Source organism: Ranitomeya variabilis, chromosome 6, assembly GCF_051348905.1.
Source record: "Ranitomeya variabilis isolate aRanVar5 chromosome 6, aRanVar5.hap1, whole genome shotgun sequence".
Classification (NCBI taxonomy): domain Eukaryota; kingdom Metazoa; phylum Chordata; class Amphibia; order Anura; family Dendrobatidae; genus Ranitomeya; species Ranitomeya variabilis.
The window spans coordinates 422,947,450-422,969,016 of NC_135237.1; the positions used below are offsets into that span (position 1 = coordinate 422,947,450).

At 48.1% G+C, this 21,567-nt stretch overlaps 1 protein-coding gene across 1 annotated transcript in view; it reads right to left on the minus strand.

Annotated features, from left to right (window-relative positions):
- Positions 1–219: 219 nt before the first annotated feature.
- The window catches only part of LOC143782638 (uncharacterized), a 147,855-nt gene continuing 126,507 nt past the window's right edge, over positions 220–21,567 (minus strand). The window contains exons 2-9 of the mRNA XM_077270326.1: positions 14,803–15,010; positions 6,889–6,954; positions 6,742–6,816; positions 6,573–6,656; positions 1,790–1,873; positions 1,572–1,696; positions 1,269–1,425; positions 220–1,142 (exon numbers count right to left, since the gene is read on the minus strand). Of these exons, the coding sequence (XP_077126441.1) occupies positions 1,422–1,425; positions 1,572–1,696; positions 1,790–1,873; positions 6,573–6,656; positions 6,742–6,786 (342 nt within the window). The 5' untranslated portion in view covers positions 6,787–6,816; positions 6,889–6,954; positions 14,803–15,010 and the 3' untranslated portion in view covers positions 220–1,142; positions 1,269–1,421. The remainder of the gene's footprint in view (positions 1,143–1,268; positions 1,426–1,571; positions 1,697–1,789; positions 1,874–6,572; positions 6,657–6,741; positions 6,817–6,888; positions 6,955–14,802; positions 15,011–21,567) is intronic.

Here is a 21,567-nt window from a genome sequence, read left to right on the forward strand (position 1 = left end):
TAAAAAAATTTTTTTTCAAACTTGTAAAAATACCATTTTTTTGTTTGGTTAACCTTGCAGTATTTTGTATGTTTTGTACCGGTACCCTTTAAACATTTTGTAATGTTTACTATTACCATAACCTTGGTGGTTTTAATTCAGTTTTTTTTTTTTAAAAAAAGAGAGACAATAAAATTGTTTTTAAACCACAAATGCTTTATTTATTTACATAAAGTTTTTAAAGGTTCTCATAATTTGGGGTGGAGATAGTAGCGGAGGGGCTGACAGGGCGGGCCACGTCGATAGGGGGGGACAGGACATCACGGGGAGGAACAGAAGTGGAATGGGTGGTGAAAACATGAGGTTGGGAAGGGAGTTGAGGTACAGATGTGGTTTGTGGGAGGTATGGTGAAGGTGTTGGTGGGATTGGGAACGGTGAAGTTAAAGGGGAAGAATGGAAAGGGGAAGGTAGGAACTGGGAAATACTGAGGGGGGAAGAAAGGTATGGCGAAGGAGTAGAAGGAGGATGGACGGGAGGAGGACGGACGGGAGGATATACGGTGACTTGAGAGGGGAAAGGTGTTGAAACATGAAGGGTGGGTGGAGGGGCTTGGGACATCGCCTGCACTAGAGCAGTGTGGCAGCCTTGCATCACATGCATCTGCAGGTCAGGAGTTAGATTCTCCATGTGCCTGAGGACTGACTGAAAAAAGCAGTGTCTTGGTGACTGGTTTGCATCTGACTGCATCCTATCCAGACGACTGCTGAGTTCCAATATGCTTTTGTGAAGCATATTGTAACCAGCAGTCGGTTGCTCACCCAAAAGCTTGATGGCATTCTGGAAGGCTGCATTCAAATGCAAAAATTCAGGCGCATAGCTCCTTTCCTGACCTCTCTGGCGCTGCCGTCCTGACCCCAAAGGTGGTCTAGATGTTGTGGCAGTGTCAGAGGGGTGGGGTAAAGGGAACTCCATCTCATCACCTGCAACTTCAAGTGACGAAGTCCACCCTGCTGCTCCAGCGCTGGTGGATTGGGCCGAGGGATCACACAAAAGGGAAGGTGCAGACACAGAAGGGTCGACGTGGTCCTCGGTGGCGGACCCCTGAGGGATCGCTCCAGAGGGGTGCAACTCTGATGCAGGCTCCCGAGTGCTGCAGACAGTACTGTTAAAGAAGAAACAAACAAAAAAATTAGTATATTGATATTACAATTGCCCTTGCTGCCAAAAAAAAGTAGAAGGTTACACATTTTAACAGTTTGACTGAAAACTTGTGGTGTTGAATATTTACCTTCTGCTCAGCAGCGTCGACCGGAGGAATGACAGGGCTCTGGAATGTTTATACCTGCTCCTGCGTCCTCTAGATCCACTCGGGGCCTGCATCTCCTTATTGAACTCCCTCTTGAAGCGATCCCTCAGTGACCGCCACCGCACGATTACCCTGTTACCTGGAAAGAGAAAGCAAAAATTGGTTACTATACAACACATTAAATCATGCTAACACACGTTAATGGACTGTGCCCCAGCATCGAGTTCCTCCCAGTTATCAATAACAGCATTGCACACTTCCTCCCATAGCCGTCGGGTGACGTACTGGTCAGCATGGCGGCGGTCCGACATCTTCCATAGCGGCTCCCGACTTTGGACCGCTTGGATGAGGGTGTCCACATCTATGCCTTCCTCCTCTTCCTCATCCTGTTCAGGAGCACGCTGTGAAGCCTTTTAACAAAAAAAAAAAAAGAATAAAAAGGGAAAGATTATAACACATGAATTTTACAGTTTGCTAAACACCAAACCAAAAAAGGAACTTACTCTTCGGTGACTGCCGAGCCTAGCATTCCGACGACTATGGTAGGTGCTCTGAGGAACTCTACGTCGAGCCCCGGATTGTGAAGACTAATAAAAAAAATAAATAAATTATGTGCTTGTGCAGCGCCCCAGAGTCCTGGTCGTTGCAGTACTGTGGCTCCGCCACTAAGGGGAGCCACGGTGCGTTCGATGGCACTGAAGGAGTTCCTCCAATCAGGTATCACAGACACCAATATGTTTCACAGCCGGGCCTCCGGGGGGAGCTAAGGGTGCTATTCATTAGGCCACTCCCCACCATAGTGGGTAAACTGGGGGTCAGGCAGGAAGTTAGGAGAGAAAGCTGACTGGATCGAACGAAGCAACACCTAGTGAGAGAGGGTGTTGTGGAGGAAGAGACAGTAGGGTCTCTGCCAGGGGTGGGATCCTGGCAGAGGCTTGGCATTGAAAGAACGTAACGGGACCGTGCCTGCTCAGAATAGCGGCGGTGCCCTAAGAAAGGATTAGAAGCGAGATAGATTGTGCTGAGTGAGAAACGAAATCAAGCAGAAGGAGAATACCAGCAGGGGTTTTGTTGAAAGAGGCAGCACCTTGCTGAGGCGCATTACCGGTGGCCGGAACGCCGAGGGAGTGGAATAATATAAAGCTTTAAGCCATACTCCAAACAGCGGCAGGACAGTCAGTCTCAGGCGGGCTGTCTACCACATATCACCTATGAAGTCTTGGGGGGCAATTGCGGGAGAGGGGCGTCTCTAGGGTCCCGGAAGAACTCCAGGCCTACCTGACAAACGGGTGCCGTTCTTACTGTAACATCAGGAAGGGACGGAAGATTAGCAGAAGATCAGTTAATCGAGTTGTGAGGGAACTTAAGAAACAGACACAACAGTTGTGGGGTACTTTCCGTAAGCACAGCAGGGAAGGACTACAACACAAAGCGCTAAGAAGGAAGGCACTGATTTCCACCTGTGAGGAGAACTCTGGAGGTGCCATTGGACCGGCCGGACTTGCGCAGCCTGGTGGACCGGATTCCGGACTGAGGACCGAGAGATCTCCAGTAAAGAGGTAAAGAGACTGCAACCTGGTGTCCTCGTTATTTACCGCGACCTGCACCCCACAACTGCACCGCTACACCACCGTTAACAGCACCTATTTGCAACGGACGTCCCCCACTGACAGACAGGGCCACGGACCGGGTCTATCCACCGTGACAACCCCAGGACTGAGATCCCAGAGGCCCGGCTCCGGGTACCCCTCGGCCCTGCGGCGGTGTGGGGGCGCTCCAAATCTTGGCGTCACGAACAGGATCTACTTAAGCCTGAAGAATCAGGTCATGTGTGCCTTGGAACTGTGATTTATCGTGCTTGGACTGTGCTTTATTACAAGGACTGTGTGTTGCCACTTGCCGCCAGAAGTTCCCGCCAAAACCGCCGCCATTACAGCGCTAAGGAGAGCGCAGGAGAAGAAGAAGGGCGTGGAAGTGGGCGTGAACAAGCTGAAGAGCGCGAAAGACAATGGCCGCCCAGTCTAAATATCTCGGCCCCTTGAGGACGTGTCCGTCAGCAGCCGAGATCCGCCTCCTGATCCTTAATGGTGGGCAGAGACAACGAAAACGAAACCGCCCACGAAGAAGAGAGCGGGAAAAGGACCAGGAAGAAGGAGCGAGCGACATGGAGGACGCCATGGCGAGCCGCCCGGAGCCGGAGCGTGGGGTCGGAGCAGAGGACTCCCCCAGCCACCCGGAGGGGCACCGCAACCAGGCCTCCACCGCTGATGCTGAATTCCTGCAGGCCGGAGTGGACGAGCTCAGCGACCGACCCCGGCGGACGCAGCTGAGCACCGAGGCCGGGTGGAAGAAGGCCATCATCAGGAGCCTCACCGGACATCTGTCGGCAGCCTCATCTGGTCCGGAGCAGGGAAGAAGTCCCAGCGCTCCGAAGCTGGAAAGCAAGGCCCTGCCGGAAAGCGAGGTGCTGCAAGCAGAGATGACAGCGTCGCAGAACAAGGCCCCGCAGCCAGCGTTCCAGACCCCAGTGGAGACGGAGCAGACCGGCACTGGAGGAACCGCATCTGAAGCAGGTATGAAGGACGACCCTGCCCTGACGACCGACACCACTCCTGTGACTGCTGGTGCCACAGCTGCTGACTCCGTTCCAGTGACTGATCTTGCAGCAGCCGCTACCTCTGCTGCAGCAAATGCCCATACTCAAGCTGCGCAGACCTCCATCGCTGTGCATGACCTAACCGTACATGAGAGACGGATTAACGGCGTTTGTCCAGCACTGGGTGTAACCCTGGATCCCACTTTGCCCAGGCCAAGAAGGGTTAAGTGCCAGGTGCAGCCCTGGAAGCCGTCCCACTAAACCTCGGAAACCTGAAACTGTAAATAGTTAACTGTTTATTTCCTTGCTGTTTTGCTGCTAAAACCCGTCCTGGGTTAACTCTTAAAGGGATCCCTTTGTTTACCCGGGATCCCTATTGCTTTTTATTTTTGCTTTCACTTTCATTTTTGCTTTTTGGTTCACAATGTTATAAGAACTGCCGTAATCATGAACAGTGCATGATCGAAACTTTCTTGTAAATAGTTTGCACCTTCTTAAAGGTGCTTCCTACTGGTTTTGTTTAAAGACATTTTGCGAAGATACCATTCCGGAGCCTTTGCATGGACTGGTAGGCTGAGAAGAAGAGCTACCTCAGAAAGACTTGATCTCCTCTTAAAGGGGAGGTTAGAATTGAACTTGAAAGTGATACTGTTTTAGAACAGTAATGTCAAGATAATGCTTTGAAGGAAATGTAACTGTTTTTCATGGAAAAGTTATGTGTGTTTAATTTGTTTAAAATGTGAAACCTAGATAATGTTCTTTGAAGAGAAAGATGTAGAAAGCCCGTAGGGGTAGATGTAGAGTTCCGTTTAACTAAAAGTAAAGAAGTAATAACGAAGGTGAGGATAGAAGGTAAACCCTGCGTCCCCATAGAAAGTTAGTTCGTTACTAAGGACAGAAAGTAGACCCGTAGGGGTTAGTGAGTGAGTCCTTATAGGAGCCAAGCAGAGTGGGCTCCATGCTCTCAAATTGAAAGGAATGTTATGTCTATACTATGTATAGTAGAGAAAGGCAGTAGGCCCTGGCTGAACGGGGCGGTCCTGTAAAAGAAAGGAGGCAGTAGGTCTGGTGCCATAGGGACAGGCGGTCCTGCAGGTTCAAAGTAGGAGAATGTGAAGTTATCTTGCCCTGTAATGTGATTATAGGAAGGCCTTTGGTAAACTAAGAGTGTATGTTTCCTAAAGGCAATGTTAATTTATTGTTCCAGCATTTGCACTTAGTAGAATACCCGGTTGGGTAATGAGAGTTAATTGTAGCCTGTTGCTATGATATTTGATTATGTTTTGTAACGTTAAAGTGTCCTCACCTCCCATAAAGGGAAGCCTGTTCAAGTATGCTTATTGTTTTGCACTCAACAAATTTGTATGTCTTTTTGCTAACCTGTATTGTTGTTTTCTTCCCAGTCCCGGAGTACTGTGTTTAACCAGGGGGGAGTGCAGCGCCCCAGAGTCCTGGTCGTTGCAGTACTGTGGCTCCGCCACTAAGGGGAGCCACGGTGCGTTCGATGGCACTGAAGGAGTTCCTCCAATCAGGTATCACAGACACCAATATGTTTCACAGCTGGGCCTCCGGGGGGAGCTAAGGGTGCTATTCATTAGGCCACTCCCCACCATAGTGGGTAAACTGGGGGTCAGGCAGGAAGTTAGGAGAGAAAGCTGACTGGATCGAACGAAGCAACACCTAGTGAGAGAGGGTGTTGTGGAGGAAGAGACAGTAGGGTCTCTGCCAGGGGTGGGATCCTGGCAGAGGCTTGGAATTGAAAGAACGTAACGGGACCGTGCCTGCTCAGAATAGCGGCGGTGCCCTAAGAAAGGATTAGAAGCGAGATAGATTGTGCTGAGTGAGAAACGAAATCAAGCAGAAGGAGAATACCAGCAGGGGTTTTGTTGAAAGAGGCAGCACCTTGCTGAGGCGCATTACCGGTGGCCGGAACGCCGAGGGAGTGGAATAATATAAAGCTTTAAGCCATACTCCAAACAGCGGCAGGACAGTCAGTCTCAGGCGGGCTGTCTACCACATATCACCTATGAAGTCTTGGGGGGCAATTGCGGGAGAGGGGTGTCTCTAGGGTCCCGGAAGAACTCCAGGCCTACCTGACAAACGGGTGCCGTTCTTACTGTAACATCAGGAAGGGACGGAAGATTAGCAGAAGATCAGTTAATCGAGTTGTGAGGGAACTTAAGAAACAGACACAACAGTTGTGGGGTACTTTCCGTAAGCACAGCAGGGAAGGACTACAACACAAAGCGCTAAGAAGGAAGGCACTGATTTCCACCTGTGAGGAGAACTCTGGAGGTGCCATTGGACCGGCCGGACTTGCGCAGCCTGGTGGACCGGATTCCGGACTGAGGACCGAGAGATCTCCAGTAAAGAGGTAAAGAGACTGCAACCTGGTGTCCTCGTTATTTACCGCGACCTGCACCCCACAACTGCACCGCTACACCACCGTTAACAGCACCTATTTGCAACGGACGTCCCCCACTGACAGACAGGGCCACGGACCGGGTCTAGCCACCGTGACAACCCCAGGACTGAGATCCCAGAGGCCCGGCTCCGGGTACCCCTCGGCCCTGCGGCGGTGTGGGGGCGCTCCACTTGGATGGAGGCATATGTACTGTGTGTGTGCTGTGCTGAATGTTTGTGTTGAGTGTAGTGTGTTTTATGTGAGGATCTGTCTCTGCAAAACTTACACTATGCGCTCCCGCTCCTCTAATTTCTCCACCCTGCCCATCTCCTTCATGAAGCTCCTCTGCTGCTGCTCCTCCTTCTTCTTCCTGTGAAAACAGAATAAATACATATAGGGTTCAAAAACATTACCAGAGATGTACCAAAAAAAATTTAGGAATAAAAAAAAAAAACCTCAGGTGGCTGACGATGTGAGGGGGGGCTCTCAGATGAAGACATTCTGCCTGAGTCTGTCTTGGTCCCTAGAATCTGCAAGTATAAAGAGAGTTCTAAGCTACTATACAAAAGGATAGACGCAGCTTTTCGGGACTTTATACTTACATGTTTTCAAAACTTTGGGGGGTCTGCCTGCGTCGTCTTGGTCCCTAGTTCCTTGGTCCCTAGAATCTGCAAGTATAAAGACAGTTCTAAGCTACTATAAAGTGGCGTAACTACAAAGTTATGGGCCCCCGGTGCGAACTTCCAAATGGGGCCCCCCCGCCAAAATATTTTCCACCCAAATCCACATCCTGCCCCATCCATCTCCACATTCTGCCCCATCAGTCTCCGCATTCTGCCCCATCAGTCTCCGCATTCTGCCCCATCAGTCTCCGCATTCTGCCCCATCAGTCTCCGCATTCTGCCCCATCCGACTCCGCATTCTGTCCATCCATCTCCACATTCTGCCCCTCTCTCCACATCTCACCAGAACAGCAGGAACCCGAAATCTGCTGCTGGTTGATAACAGAGAACACGAGCTGCACACAACCAGGACTGAGCTGCTGAGAGCTGAAGGACCTGATGTGACGTCATCGTCATGTGATCAGGAGGCGGAGCTTATAAATGCTGAAAGCCCTATGATAGTGATGACGTCACCACAGGATCTTCAGCTCTTTCTTTCAGAGACAGTTTCAACCTTATAAAAAAATTCCCTCATTCAAAGTTAAAATACCAATACCCGAGGCGCATGCGCGGGCTTTGATGGGGCTGGACGTGCTCTGCTGAGCTCCGCAGCCCATTGTCCAAATATACCCTCACCAAGCACAGGAACCGGAGGAATTTTGCAGCGGTCGAGCTCCCCTTGTACCTGGGAATCCTGAGGACTATAATGCCCAAAAAAGGAGGTGCTGGGCAGCCGGTGAGTCGCCTGATCTCCGAGCTCCTGGCGGGCAGCGGTGTGAGCAAAATGGCCGCCGCACCTGTCTCCACTCCCGCCCCGTCCTCGCAGATCAATGTGTGAACGGGTGATGATGATCTCACCAACGGGGATGAAGCGGTTGTTTCCACCGCAACGCTTATAAAAACCCTCCAGGACACCTTCCGTACCGAGCTCACCACCGCTATGCAAGCCATATCCTCCCAACTACAGGATATAACCCAGCGCACAACAAGCCTGGAAGAAAAGATGGAGGTCACGGCTGAGGCGCTAGAGGAGGATCAAGAGACCCTTAAACTCCATGCAGACCGCATCATAGAACTAGAGCTGAGGAATGAGGACTTGGAAAACAGGTCCCGCAGGGGAAATATCAGGGTACGTGGACTACCGGAATCTTTTATAGATCTAAAGGAGACAATAGCCACGCTGTTTACAGCATTACTGCCAGCTACGGACCCTTCATTACTACACATCACCAGGGTTCATAGATCTCTGGGTAAGCCGCGGTCTCCAGACATCCCTAGAGATGTGGTCCTTAAAATGCAATACGAGGAGTCCAGAGACCTCATTCTGAATGCTGCAAGATCACTCCCCACTCTACCTGGCCTTCCAGATGCCGTACGCCTTTTTTCAGACATTTCACCTGCCACGCTTTTTCGCAGGAGGGCCCTAAGACCAGTCACTTTAGCCCTGCAATCGGCTCAAGTCAAATACCGATGGGGCTTTCCTTTCTCTCTATCTTTCACCCATGGCAATGAACTGCACATATGTCGTTCGCTGGAAGAAGGCAAAAAGGCCCTCGAACAAGCTGGAATATCCTTCCATGATACCCTCCCCCCACAACCTCAAAGAAAACCTCGTCCGATCAAAGAATGGCAGACTGCTCCTAGAACTAGGAGCCAACGTTCGCGAATTACCTGACTGTCTCTTTTAAGCCATTTGGCGCTATGTTATAGTTTTAATGCCATTTTGTAGCCTGGTGCTGCACTTACTAAACCGAGATAGTCTTACTGTTCCACTGTTTTTGAACATCCTTTCGGTTCCATGTTTATTATGATGAGCCCGAATTATTATTTACTCTCCCACCCTCCCCCACCCTCTTTTTTTTTTTTCTCTCTCCCCATTCTCCCCCATCCCCCCCTACCCCCTCCATTACCCCCCTTTCCCCCTTCCTATCTTCTTCTTCCACCCCCCTCTCCCCCCCCCTCTACCCCCCCACCTCTTCCCCCTCTCCTTCCCATACCCCCCCTCTCTTCTTCCTCCTTTTTTATATCAAAAACGGGCTCTTAATTGCTATGGGTTGGACCTGGGGTCCCATACATGTTGCCCATCTTTGGAGATCCCCGGAAAGCTTTCTATTATGGCAATCCGGATCGCCATGTGTTCTGGGCCTAGATCCCAGATTCATTGTCTTTCATTGTTTTATGTGTTTATTCATCCCTGTATTGTCTCCTTCCTATTGTTCTCCCATAGATCTACTCATTGCTGTCTATCTCATCACCTGCAACGAGAGGTTCTTCTTTGGCCAAGCTGGTTGAGCGCCTGGGTCTACTGGTCTATACCGATACTATTTGATCAACTATGTGTAAGGTAATTTCTCACAATGTGAGAGGGCTGAATTCGCCTATAAAACGGAAAAAGGCATTTTTGGACTATCATAAACACAAACCTGATATTTTGTGTTTACAAGAAACGCATTTTTCCACCACCTCCACTCCTAAATACTTTGATTCTGGTTACTCCCGCTTCTATTTGGCCTCCTGGGACCGCAAAACTAGAGGTGTGGCTATATTTCTAAAAAATACTTTCCCTTTTCATTTAACCGACTCCTATTTAGACCCAGAGGGTAGGTTCATTATCTTACAAGGGACTCTACAAGGTAAAAACTTCTGTATTGTAAATAGTTATATTCCCGCCAACACCCAATTGTCGGTATTTAAAAAAATAATATCTAAACTTTCCTCAATCTCATACCACTACATTGTGTGGTGCGGTGATTTCAACTTAACTTTGAATCCGAGCCTAGATAGCACCGCATTGCGAAGATCCGATCTTTCTAAGACTGACAGAAAAAAAAATCCTGCACACGATGAGAGAAAATAGGCTAGTGGACATATGGAGAGAGGTAAACGGGTCTACAAGGGGATACACATTCTTCTCACCAGTCCATAAATCATACTCACGTATCGACCTACATATCACAAATGCGAGCTCGCTCGCAACAGTTTTATATTCACGTCACATCCCTTCGATATGGTCAGATCATGACCTCATCATGTCGGTTTTTAAATTTGACATTACCACGTCTAATCTGTTCAAATGGCGACTAAATGAGTCTCTAATTATAGATCCCTCAATCAAATCCCAAATAGCTGAGGAATTAAAATTTTTCTTCCAAACTAACGAGACTGGGGACTCTACCCCCGGAAATATTTGGATGGCCCATAAAAAGTTCATCACAGGCTCACTAATTAAAATAGCTTCGTCTCGTAAAAAAAGCAGAACCGATCTCCAAAACAGATTGGAGACCAAACTCTTCAAGCTAGAACAGGCGAATCAACTATCCACATCTCGTTATTTAATTAAACAAATACACGACGTTAAAAAACAACTGGATGCCATCCTCACTAATAGAACGGAGAAGGCTCTGGCCTGGACCAGAGCCACTTTTTATAAGCAGGCAAACAAACCTTCCAGAATGCTAGCACGCCAACTGCGAGCAAGAGAATTTATAAATACCATCCCTTCCATTAAAGATAACAAGGGACATTTATCCGCCCACCCTGAGACCATTTATAGAGTTTTCCAAGAATACTATCAGAAATTATACTCTTCCCCTCCAGAGCCCCCTGCTAATCTTCTGAATTCATTCCTTCAGGGCATAAAACTCCCTAAAATTGCAGATTCTATAGCACAGCAGCTTCAGTCAGAGGTTTCGCCCGAGGAGATTAATCTGATAATTAATAAATTAAAGGCAGGTCGGGCACCAGGACCTGATGGTCTCTCCGCTTTATATTATAAAAAATTTGGAAACCTTCTTTTACCTCGCATTAAAAACTTCTGTAACGCACTCCTTATGGGCTCCCAGATGCCACCTGAGTTCTATGTTGCTCATGTGACGGTTATCCCCAAACCAAAACGAGACAATTTATTAGTCAAAAATTATAGACCCATCTCATTATTAAACGTCGACTTAAAAATATTTACATCACTCATTACCGATAGATTTAATAAAATTCTCCCTATGCTAATTCACCATGACCAGGTAGGCTTCATTCCCAAGAGGCAGGGCCCTGATAATATACGAAGAAATCTTAATATTATCCACTCAGCAAATCATTCCCAAAAACCTCTCATGGTATTAGCCTTGGATATAGAAAAGGTGTTTGATACGGTTTCTTGGCCCTACCTCTTTACAGTATTAGCTAAATACGGCTTTCCACAAAAGCTAATTTCATGCCTACAGCTCATATATGATAAACCGACTGCCTATCTTAAACTTCCCTCGACTAAACCCACTCCTATAACTATACAACGCGGCACTCGACAGGGATGCCCACTATCCCCTGCATTATTTGCACTAGCTATGGAGCCGTTAGCAGAGGCTATAAGAAATAATCCAGATATACTAGGTCCCTCTGGACTAGGCGAACAATATAAAGTTAGTCTTTTCGCCGATGACCTTCTCCTGACACTGTCTAACCCCTACTCTACGCTCCCTAACCTGTTTTCTCTCCTCCGTACGTTTGAAAAAATATCTGGCCTCAAAATCAATGTAGATAAGTCGGAGGCTTTGTTTGTCAATACCCCCCGGGAGGAGCAGGATAACTAAGGGTACTGTCACACTATACGATTTACCAACGATCACGACCAGCGATACGACCTGGCCGTGATCGTTGGTAAGTGGTTGTGTGGTCGCTGGGGAGCTGTCACACAGACCGCTCTCCAGCGACCAACGATGCCGAAGGCCCCGGGTAACCAGGGTAAACATCGGGTTACTAAGCGCAGGGCCGCGCTTAGTAACCCGATGTTTACCGTGGTTACCAGCGTAAAAGTAAAAAAAAACAAACAGTACATACTCACATTCTGGTGTCTGTCCCCCGGCGTTCTGCTTCTCTCCACTGTGTCTGCGCCAGCCGGAAAGCACAGCGGTGACGTCACCGCGTCACCGCTGTGCTCGCTTTCCGGCTGGCCGGCGCTCACAGTGCAGAGAAGCAGAACGCCGGGGGACAGACACTGGAATGTGAGTATGTACTGTTTGTTTTTTTTTACTTTTACGCTGGTAACCACGGTAAACATCGGGTTACTAAGCGCGGCCCTGCGCTTAGTAACCCGATGTTTACCCTGGTTACAAGCGAACGCATCGCTGGATCGCTGTCACACACAACGATCCAGCGATGACAGCGGGAGATCCAGCGACAAAAGAAAGTTCCAAACGATCTGCTACGACGTACGATTCTCAGCAGGGTCCCTGATCGCTGCTGCGTGTCAGACACTGCGATATCGTATGGATATCGCTGGAACGTCACGGATCGTACCGTCGTAGCGACAAAAGTGCCACTGTGTGACGGTACCCTTAATCTCACAATTCGGATTCACAAGGAAAGAACACTCCCTAACTTATCTGGGAATTAATCTTACGACTCACAAATCATCCCTTTTTAAATGGAACTACTCCCCCCTAATTAGAAATTTTCATGCAGATATTGCCAAGTGGTCGCGCATGACATTATCTTGGCTGGGCCGTCTACATACAATTAAGATGACCTGCCTCCCGAGATTTCTCTGTCTATTTAGATCCCTTCCCATAATGGTACCTACAAAATGCCTTCGAGATATCCAGTCAACTATCTCTAAGTTTATCTGGAATGGTAAGAGACCCCATATTAAGCAAAACGTCGTGTTCTTGCATAGGAAGATAGGTGGCCTATCTCTACCCAATTTTAAGCTATACTTTAAGTCTGCCCAAATAGCCCAAATAGGACAAACTTAATTCTAATAGTCATTGTCCCAGGTGGGTCCATCTAGAATCTTTTTTTCTACGGCCATACTCGCTTCGAGGCCTTTTGTGGTCTACTGAAAAGCTCCTGCAAAGTATTTTAACTACAGCCCCTTTTTCAGCTCTCTCCCTCATCTTATGGAGAAAGGTGAGATTCAAATGCGGCCTACAGTCCAAATTGTCCCCCCTCACTCCCCTATTTCATAACCCTATGTTCACTCCGGGATTGGAGACAGCACATTTCACCTGGTGGATCCTAAAAGGAATCTCCACGTTGAAACATCTTTGTTCTCCATTCAATTTATTACTCACCAGACAAGAATTTGTCCAGCGATACGAGCCACCGCCCAGAGAAGCCCTACGTATAAACCAGGTCCTCCATTTCGCCAGACGGAATTCACCTTATGGGATCCCGTTCAGCCCAACTAATTTTGAGCAGAGGTGTTTTGATGATCCTTTGGGTACTGGAATAATATCCCTCCTATACTCTATGTTTAACAAACCACACGTAGAAGGAAAGTTAAAATATATGCTACAGTGGGAGAGGGATCTGGGACTCACTATGCCCAAAGAGACTTGGCACACTTGTTGTGACACGTTATCAAAAGGTTGTCATCAGACATCATTGACCGAGACATCACTTAAAGTTCTACATCGAACGTATCATGTTCCAACAAAACTTCACGCCATATTTCCTCATATCTCTGAGGGTTGCTTCAGGGGTTGTGCGGTCCCGGGCGATTTTCTACACATTTGGTGGAGGTGTCCAGTAGTCGAGGCTCTATGGAGGGAGGTTAAGTTAATTATTGAACAAATCTATGGTAAGATCATCCCCATGGATCCCACCGTTTTCTTGTTGGGCAAGAAACACCCTGGGTTTCCAAATTACCTACAGAAATTGGTGACTACTATATGTATGGCGACCAAAATTCATATTGCCGCCAAGTGGAGAACCCCATCATTGTCTATCTCTTTGGTCAGAGATAGAATGGATGAGATCCTATTATGTGAGCGAATCCAGGCCACCAGAAATGACGAATGGGATGTCTTTTTCAAGACCTGGAGTCCTTGGATGGCCCTTGGCTCGGGCGCTCTTCTAGCTCGGGCCCTCTCGCTTTCCCCGTAAATAATTATAAATGCGGGGTAGGAGATTAATCCTGTTAGTTCGTACATTTGGACCTTCTGGACCCGGAGGCGCTCTTCAATGTGTATTATTCATCCAGCTCCTAATACTCTCGCCCGCCTGATACCTGAATGTGTTTGGGTTTAGGTCTATATCACTCTATTCCTCTCTATACCTTATGCAATGATGTTTACAGTAATGAAGTTCATGGTCCCCTTGTTCTTTCCCCTTGTCTGTTTTGTCCTGTACCTTGATCATTTTGTATTGTTCTTATAAGTCTTTATATATGTTTTATCCTATGTTAAATTGACTCCTCTTCTCTACAAATATTGTACTCTACGATTATTAGCTCTCTCTTATGTTTAGAGGAGCATCTGCATTTAGTTGTGTTGTGTTGAAAAATTTCAAATAAACATATTGAAACTAAAATACCAATACCCAAAAATGATAATTATGGTTACCCTAGTTATAACCAGATAACATTTTGTATACCAAAGGTTTGCATTCTGCATTTAGATATAGAACCTCAAACACCTTTATTGAATGTAGACCAGTTTTAAATTTATCTTTAAATCATACTACGGACAGTTTTGTGTAATTTTTATTCCAAATTTTTTTTTTTTTATTATTTTTTGGTTGGAAAGTAGGAGCTACACTGCTCTTTATTTGAAATACCAGTACAGTATGTTAATGTATGAAAAATCACCAAAAAATGCAGAACACATCACACAGCATTTACAAACACACACACACACACGTCACAGCACAGCCATTAAAAATACCAGCACAGTATGAAAAATAAAAAACATGTCAGGCAGGCAGGCGGTCTGGCACACATCACACGGCATACACACACACACACACACACACACACACACACACACGTCACAGCACAGCCATTAAAAATACCAGCACAGTATGAAAAATAAAACACATGCAAGGCAGGCATACACACACACGCTGGATGGCAGTACTCACATAGCAGTCTCTGGCAGGGTCTCGCTTGCTAGCGGGTATGTCTCGCTGGCAGGGTATGTCTCACTGGCAGGATCTCTCTCGCTGGCAGGATCTCTCTCGCTGGCAGGATGTCTCTCGCTTGCAGGATGTCTCTCGCTGGCAGGATGTCTCTCACTGGCAGGATGTCTCTTGCTGGCAGGATGTCTCTTGCTGGCAGGATCTGTGTTCTCTATTGATGGCACATTGAAAAATGAGGTCCACCTGTCCTGTTTATATAGTTTTGGGGTTGTCTGGGAAAAGTATCAACTTTTTGGAGCATGCTCAGTTGAAAAAAACGGATTGGGGCGACGGATCCGCCAAAAAACGGATCGCAACGGATCCGTTCCCATTCTATAAAATGACGGACGCGACGGATCCGTCGCGGACCGTTAATTAGGCGGCGACAAAAAAGTTACAAAGTCCGTCGATGTCTAGACAACGTCCACCTAATTTCGACGGATCCGTCGCATGACGGATAGAACGGATGGCCATCCGTCACAATCCGTCGCTAATGCAAGTCTATGGGGAAAAAAACGGATCCATCGAAAATAAAAACGGATCTGTTTTTTGAGGAAAATGGCGGTTTTAGGCTGACGCCAAAAAACTGAAGTGTGAAAGAGGCCTAAGGAGGAACGTTTGCTAGTTTTGTATCCGTCTTGTTCACACTAGGAGCAGTTTACTGTACAGTGGACTCCTGGTTGCGATTGCGCCTTTTTTGTTATTTATTTTTATTTGGTGCAAGCTGCCAACTCTAACAGCTTGTTTATGGAAAACACCCATGGAGACAAAATCATCACTACATCAGTAGATAAATTCCCAAAGGGGTATAATTTTCAAAATGGGGCCACTTTACAGGGGATTCTGCTCTTCTAGCAATTAGGAGCTCTGTATATGGAGTCCGCAAACTGTTCTAGGAAAATCTGTGCTCCAGGAGGAAAATAGCGCTCTGTACCTCCTGAGTCTCGCAGTATGGCTAAGCAATGCTGTACAGCCACATATGGGGTATTGTCACATTCAGTAGAAATTGCGGGACAAATTATGGTGCCATTTTTACCCACTTCTTGTGGGAAAATGAAAAATCTGGGGCTAAAACAAAATTTGCTGGTAAAAATGCAGTTATTTTTTCTTCACAGCCAAAAGGTAGAAAATTCTGTGACACACCCGTGGTGTCAATATGATCACTGCACCCCTAGAGGAATTCATTGAGGGGTGTAGTTTGTAAAATAGGGGCACTTATGGGGGGTTCTGCTGTTCTGGCAACTCAGGGGCTGTCCCAGTGTGTCATAGCACCTGCAAACCAAAACGGTAAAATCTGCACTATGGCGTATGGCGCTTCTTCCCTTCTGAGCTTTGCACTGTTCCTGAAAAATATTTCCAGATTACATATTTGGTATTGGCGCACTCAGGAAAAAATGGACCTCAGTTTGTTCTTAAAAAAATTCCAGATGGCTCTCAGAAAAATTTAAAACTTGAGACTAAAACAACATTTTAGTGGTAAAAATGTATTTTTAACAAACAGCAAACAGCGGCATGACCTGCATACCTAATGTTAAAGATAGGTACACTGGCCGCATGCCGGTCACATGCAGAAGTAGGCGGAGCTAGTGGCAGAGGTGCGGCTTCACGGAGGAAGTCCGCAGCCCTCCGCAGCTCCTGCAAACGCTAATGTGAAACTGGCCTTAGGCTGCCGTCACACTAGCAGTATTTGGTCAGTATTTTACATCAGTGTTCGGAACCCAAAACCAGGAGTGGGTGATAAATGCAGAAGTGGTGCATATGTTTCTATTATACTTTTCCTCTGATTGTTCCACTCCTGGTTTTGGCTTACAAATACTGATGTAAAATGCTGACCAAATACTGCTAGTGTGATGGCAGCCTTACACTGTACCTCAAAAGTAGTATTTCCCCATATATGGGGTATCGGTGAACTCAGGAGAAATTGCACAACAAATTGTATGGTGCAATCTCTCCTGTTACCCTTTTGAAAATGCAAAATATGGGGCTAAAATAATATTTTTGTGGGGAAAATGTGATTTTTTTTTATTTTCATGGCTGTTAGGGGTCGACTTCTCACCTCTGCACAGGGGGAATCTCGAGCCATCTCTGCTGCAGTCTCCCATTCTTCTCCTGCCGCAGTGGAGCCTGCTCAACAGAGGGGTCAGTCCCAGCGTCTTGCTCAGTCTGACTCTGTACAGAGGGTTACTGCTGCTATTCCAGCTTCTGCCATTGTGGCCAGTACTGGGCAGCGGCGAGCAGACATTTTTGGGACTAAGTCCCACTTTTCCCCTTCTGAGCATGCCCAGGGTAAGATCTCTCATTGGAGATCAAGGGTCACATGCTTAGATACTGCAGCAAAACCCATTGGTCCTCTAGGAAGGTCCTGAAGGTGCTCAAACATCTGTGGCAGTCTCCCATTGGTCCTTCTGGGAAGGTCCTGTACTTGCTGCAGCTATAAAAGGTGCGCATGACCGCACGGCCATGCGCTAGTATCAATTCATGTGATGAGTTTTGCGCCAATGTGGTCACTCTTGTGTGTATTCAGGGACCCGGCTGAAATAAGCCACTAGAATACCGGCACCTCTGGTGAGGAGATTGTGTGTATGGTTTCAGGGCCCTGGCTGAAATAAGCCAATAGAATACTGGCTCCTCTGGTGAGGAGATTGTATGTTTGTCTCTTTGACTGCGTGACCACAAGCTGCAATCTGCTCGGCAGTTACTGTGTACATCTGTGAGCTAAGCAGGACACAGTGCGTTCTTTATAGCGACTCTGTGAAGTAACAGAGTTCGCTTCTACCGCCATATTGTGACGTCATTTGCCAGCAGCAGGTTCTTTCCTGCACGGTGGACCCCGGGCTGCGAACGCACCAAATATCATCTCTCTATTTACTCGGTGCGTTCCGCCAGCCCTAACAGTATACTAGCGCCAGGGTTTGGCTAGTAAATGGTGGACTATCAGCGTCTACAGCGGTACATCCAGCAGCTGGAGGGTAGGTTGGCGACTCTTGAACGCACAACCTCAGCTGTGGATGTTACCGCTGTTGCTGTCCAGGCTGCAAGTGTAGCTGCAGCCAGTTTGTCCTCTGCCACCCCTGCTCCGACTTTGTCCCGTCTCCAGACAAGTTTGCTGGTGACAGTAAGCTATGTCGAGGATTCGTGAGTCAGTGCTCCATACATCTTGAGCTCCTGGCTGCGTGTTTCCCTATGGAACGGGCAAAAGTGGGATTTATTTTATCCCTTTTGTCGGGCAGGGCGTTGAAATGGGCAATGCCGCTGTGGGAGTGTTATGATCGTGTGGTGCAGAGTGCTCCTCTCTTCCTGGACGCTCTGAAACAGGTCTTTTTAGGACCTCGTGTTACCCACGTTACCGCGCTCCAATTGTTAGCAATAACACAGGGTTCGTCCATGGTCAGCCAGTTCGTCGTCCAATTCCGGACTCTGGTCTCAGAGCTGGAGTGGCCGGATAAAGTCCTAATTCCGGTGTTCTGGAAAGGACTGCCAGACCATGTGAAGGATGCCTTGGCCACCAGGGAGATTCCCGCCACACTGGAGGAGCTCATTTCTATATCTACCCGCATCGACCTCCATTTTAACGAGCGGAGGTTAGAGCGGACCCAGTGTAGGCAGACGTTTCGGCTGGTTCCTACCTTCACCAGTTCTCTAGAATCTCCTGTTCATGTGTCTGACACCCATGAGGCCATGGAGGTTTCTCGAGCGGGACCTAAGTCTCGGACCGCTCGAGTGCCCGTGGTTTGTAAAAATTGCCAACAACTTGGACACTATGCCAATAAATGGCCACGGCGGTCAGGAAAATGATCGCGTCTAGTGACCATTGGAGGAGGTTCACTAGACACAGCGGCATTTTCCTCCAAGTTGTCCTTTAAAGGGACAATCACGTTAGGCTCATCCACTCTGACAGTCGAGCTTTGTGTGGACTCTGGAGCAGAGGGGAATTTCATGTCCTCTGCTTTTGCTGTGCGCCATGCAATACCTCTGGTGATGCTCGCCAAACCGGTGACTGTTAGAGTAGTGAATGGGTCGGCACTTCCCTCACAAATCACACACCAGACTGTCCCTTTCACGTTATCCATGTCCCCTTCCCACCAGGAGATTATTTCCCTTCTTGTTCTTCCCGAGGGAATGGACGAGATTCTGCTGGGAATACCCTGGCTCCGTTTTCACTCCCCACATATTGAGTGGACCTCTGGGAGGATATTGAGTTGGAGTGATTCATGTAAGGGCAGCTGTGTGAGGGAGTGTGTTCAGGTTTCCACTACTGAGATACCCGCAGATCTCTCTTTCCTTCCCAAGTGCTATTGGTCCTATGCAGATGTCTTCTCCAAAAAGGCTGAGGAGACCCTTCCACCTCACCGCCCCTATGACTGTCCTATTGATCTCTTGCCTGGAGCACAACCTCCTCGGGGATGGGTCTTTCCCCTCTCTCTCCCAGAAACGGAGGCTATGTCCCAATACATCCAGGAGAATTTGGCAAGAGGGTTCATTAGGAAGTCAGTGTCACCTGCTGGGGCGGGGTTTATCTTCGTGCAGAAGAAGAACGGAGAATTACGCCCATGCATAGATTACAGGGGTCTTAACGCCATCACCGTTAAGAACAAGTACCCGTTGCCTCTGATCTCAGAGCTCTTTGATAGGCTACGGGGAGCAAGGGTATTTACCAATTTAGATCTGCGGGGTGCTTATAACCTGATTCGCATCCGTGAGGGGGACGAATGGAAGATGGCATTTAATACCAGGGATGGGCACTATGAGGATCTGGTGATGCCCTTCGGGCTCTGTAATGCCCCAGCCGTTTTCCAAGACTTTGTTAACGATATCTTCCTGAATATGCTCTCCACATCGGTCATAGTCTAGCTGGATGATATTCTCATCTTCTCTCCAGATATTGACTCCCACCGGAGAGATGTTGGCAGAGTCTTCGACCTCTTACGGGCAAATTCCCTCTATGCAAAGTTGGAGAAGTGTATGTTTGAGCAGGAGTCTTTACCTTTCCTGGGCTATATCATCTCTGCCCAGGCATTGGCTATGCATCCTGCCAAACTACAGGCTGCGATGAACTGGCAAGAACCCCATTCTCTTAAAGCGGTGCAGCGCTTTATGGGGTTCATAAATTACTATCGTCAGTTCATTCCCCACTTCTCAACTTTGGTAGCTCCCTTGGTAGCCCTCACCAAGAAGGGAGCAAATCCCAAATTGTGGTCTGAAGAGGTCTCCAAGGCTTTTTCTTCTATTAAGTCTCATTTTGCTAGCGCTCCCATCCTACATCATCCCGATGTTGATAAGCCGTTTATAATGGAGGTAGATGCCTCATCCATTGGTGCAGGAGCAGTCCTCTTCCAAAAGGATGCTCAAGGTCGGAAGCATCCTTGCTTCTTCTTCTCCAAGACCTTCACACCAGCGGAGAGGTATTATTCCATCGGGGACAAGGAGTTGCTAGCAATGAAGTTAGCCTTCTCGGAGTGGAGACATCTTTTGGAGGGGGCTCGCTTTCCCTTCCAAGTCTTCACGGACCACAAAAATGTGGTTTATTTACAAACAGCCCAGCGGCTAAATTCTCGTCAGGCCAGATGGTCCTTGTTCTTCTCCTGGTTCCACTTCACCCTCCATTATCTCGCAGGGGAGAAGAACATTCGTGCTGATGCCCTCTCTCACTCTGTTGTGTCTTCTGAGGAGGAGGAAGGGGAGCCTCGGCTTATTGTCCCTTCTGAGAGCCAGAGAACCATAGCTCCGGTTTCGCTAGAGTCAGTGCCTCCGGGCAAGACCTTTGTACTTTTCATTTGCGACTGGAGGTTCTCTCTTGGGCTCATTCGTCCAAGGTGGGTGGACATTTTTGGACAAAGAGGACATCTGAGCTGCTGTCGAGGACGTACTGGTGGCCGCATATGGTCCGTGACGTCGGAGATTATATTCGGGCGTGTGTCTCCTGCGCCAAAAATAAGTCTCCTCGACAACGGCCAGCTGGATTACTTTATCCCTTGCTGGTGGCAGACAGGCCCTGGGAGATGGTCAGGATGGAGTTTGTGGTGGGCTTGTCAAAGTCTCGTGGCTGTGCCATCATTTGGGTTAGCACCGATCATTTTTCTAAAATGATGCACTTGGCGCCGCTTCCACAGCTACCTTCTGCACGGGCCTTGGCAGCATTGTTTATAAAACACATCTTCCGCCTACACGGTATGCCAGACAAAATTGTTAGTGACCGGGGTCCCCAGTTTGCGTCTCGGTTCTGGAGAGAGCTTTTATCGTTTTCTCAGTATTGAGTTGAATCTCTCTTCTGCATATCATCCCGAGATGAATGGGTTGGTAGAGAGGGCCAACCAGACCTTGGTCACATATCTGCGACATTTTGTCTCAGCCAGGCAGGATGACTGGGCATCCTTGCTATCATGGGCGGAGTTTGCACTGAACAACGCTGTAGCTGACTCCACTGGACAGACCCCATTCCTCCTTAACTATGGTCAGCACCCACGGGTTCCTGTGCCTATGCCCGTGTCTTCCGCCGACTCCAGGGTGGCAGACGGGACATTTGGGACTGCACTCAGGATGCCATTCGGGCCTCAAAGGAGAGAATGAGGTCCTCCGCCGATGCACATCGGCGCCCCGCTCCGACCTTTGCTTCTGGTGACTTAGTGTGGCTCTCCGCCCGTAACATCAGGCTCTGCGAGTTAAGTCCACTAAGTTTGCACCTCGCTACTTGGGCCCCTTCAAGGTCCTCGAACAAGTTAACCCTGTGGC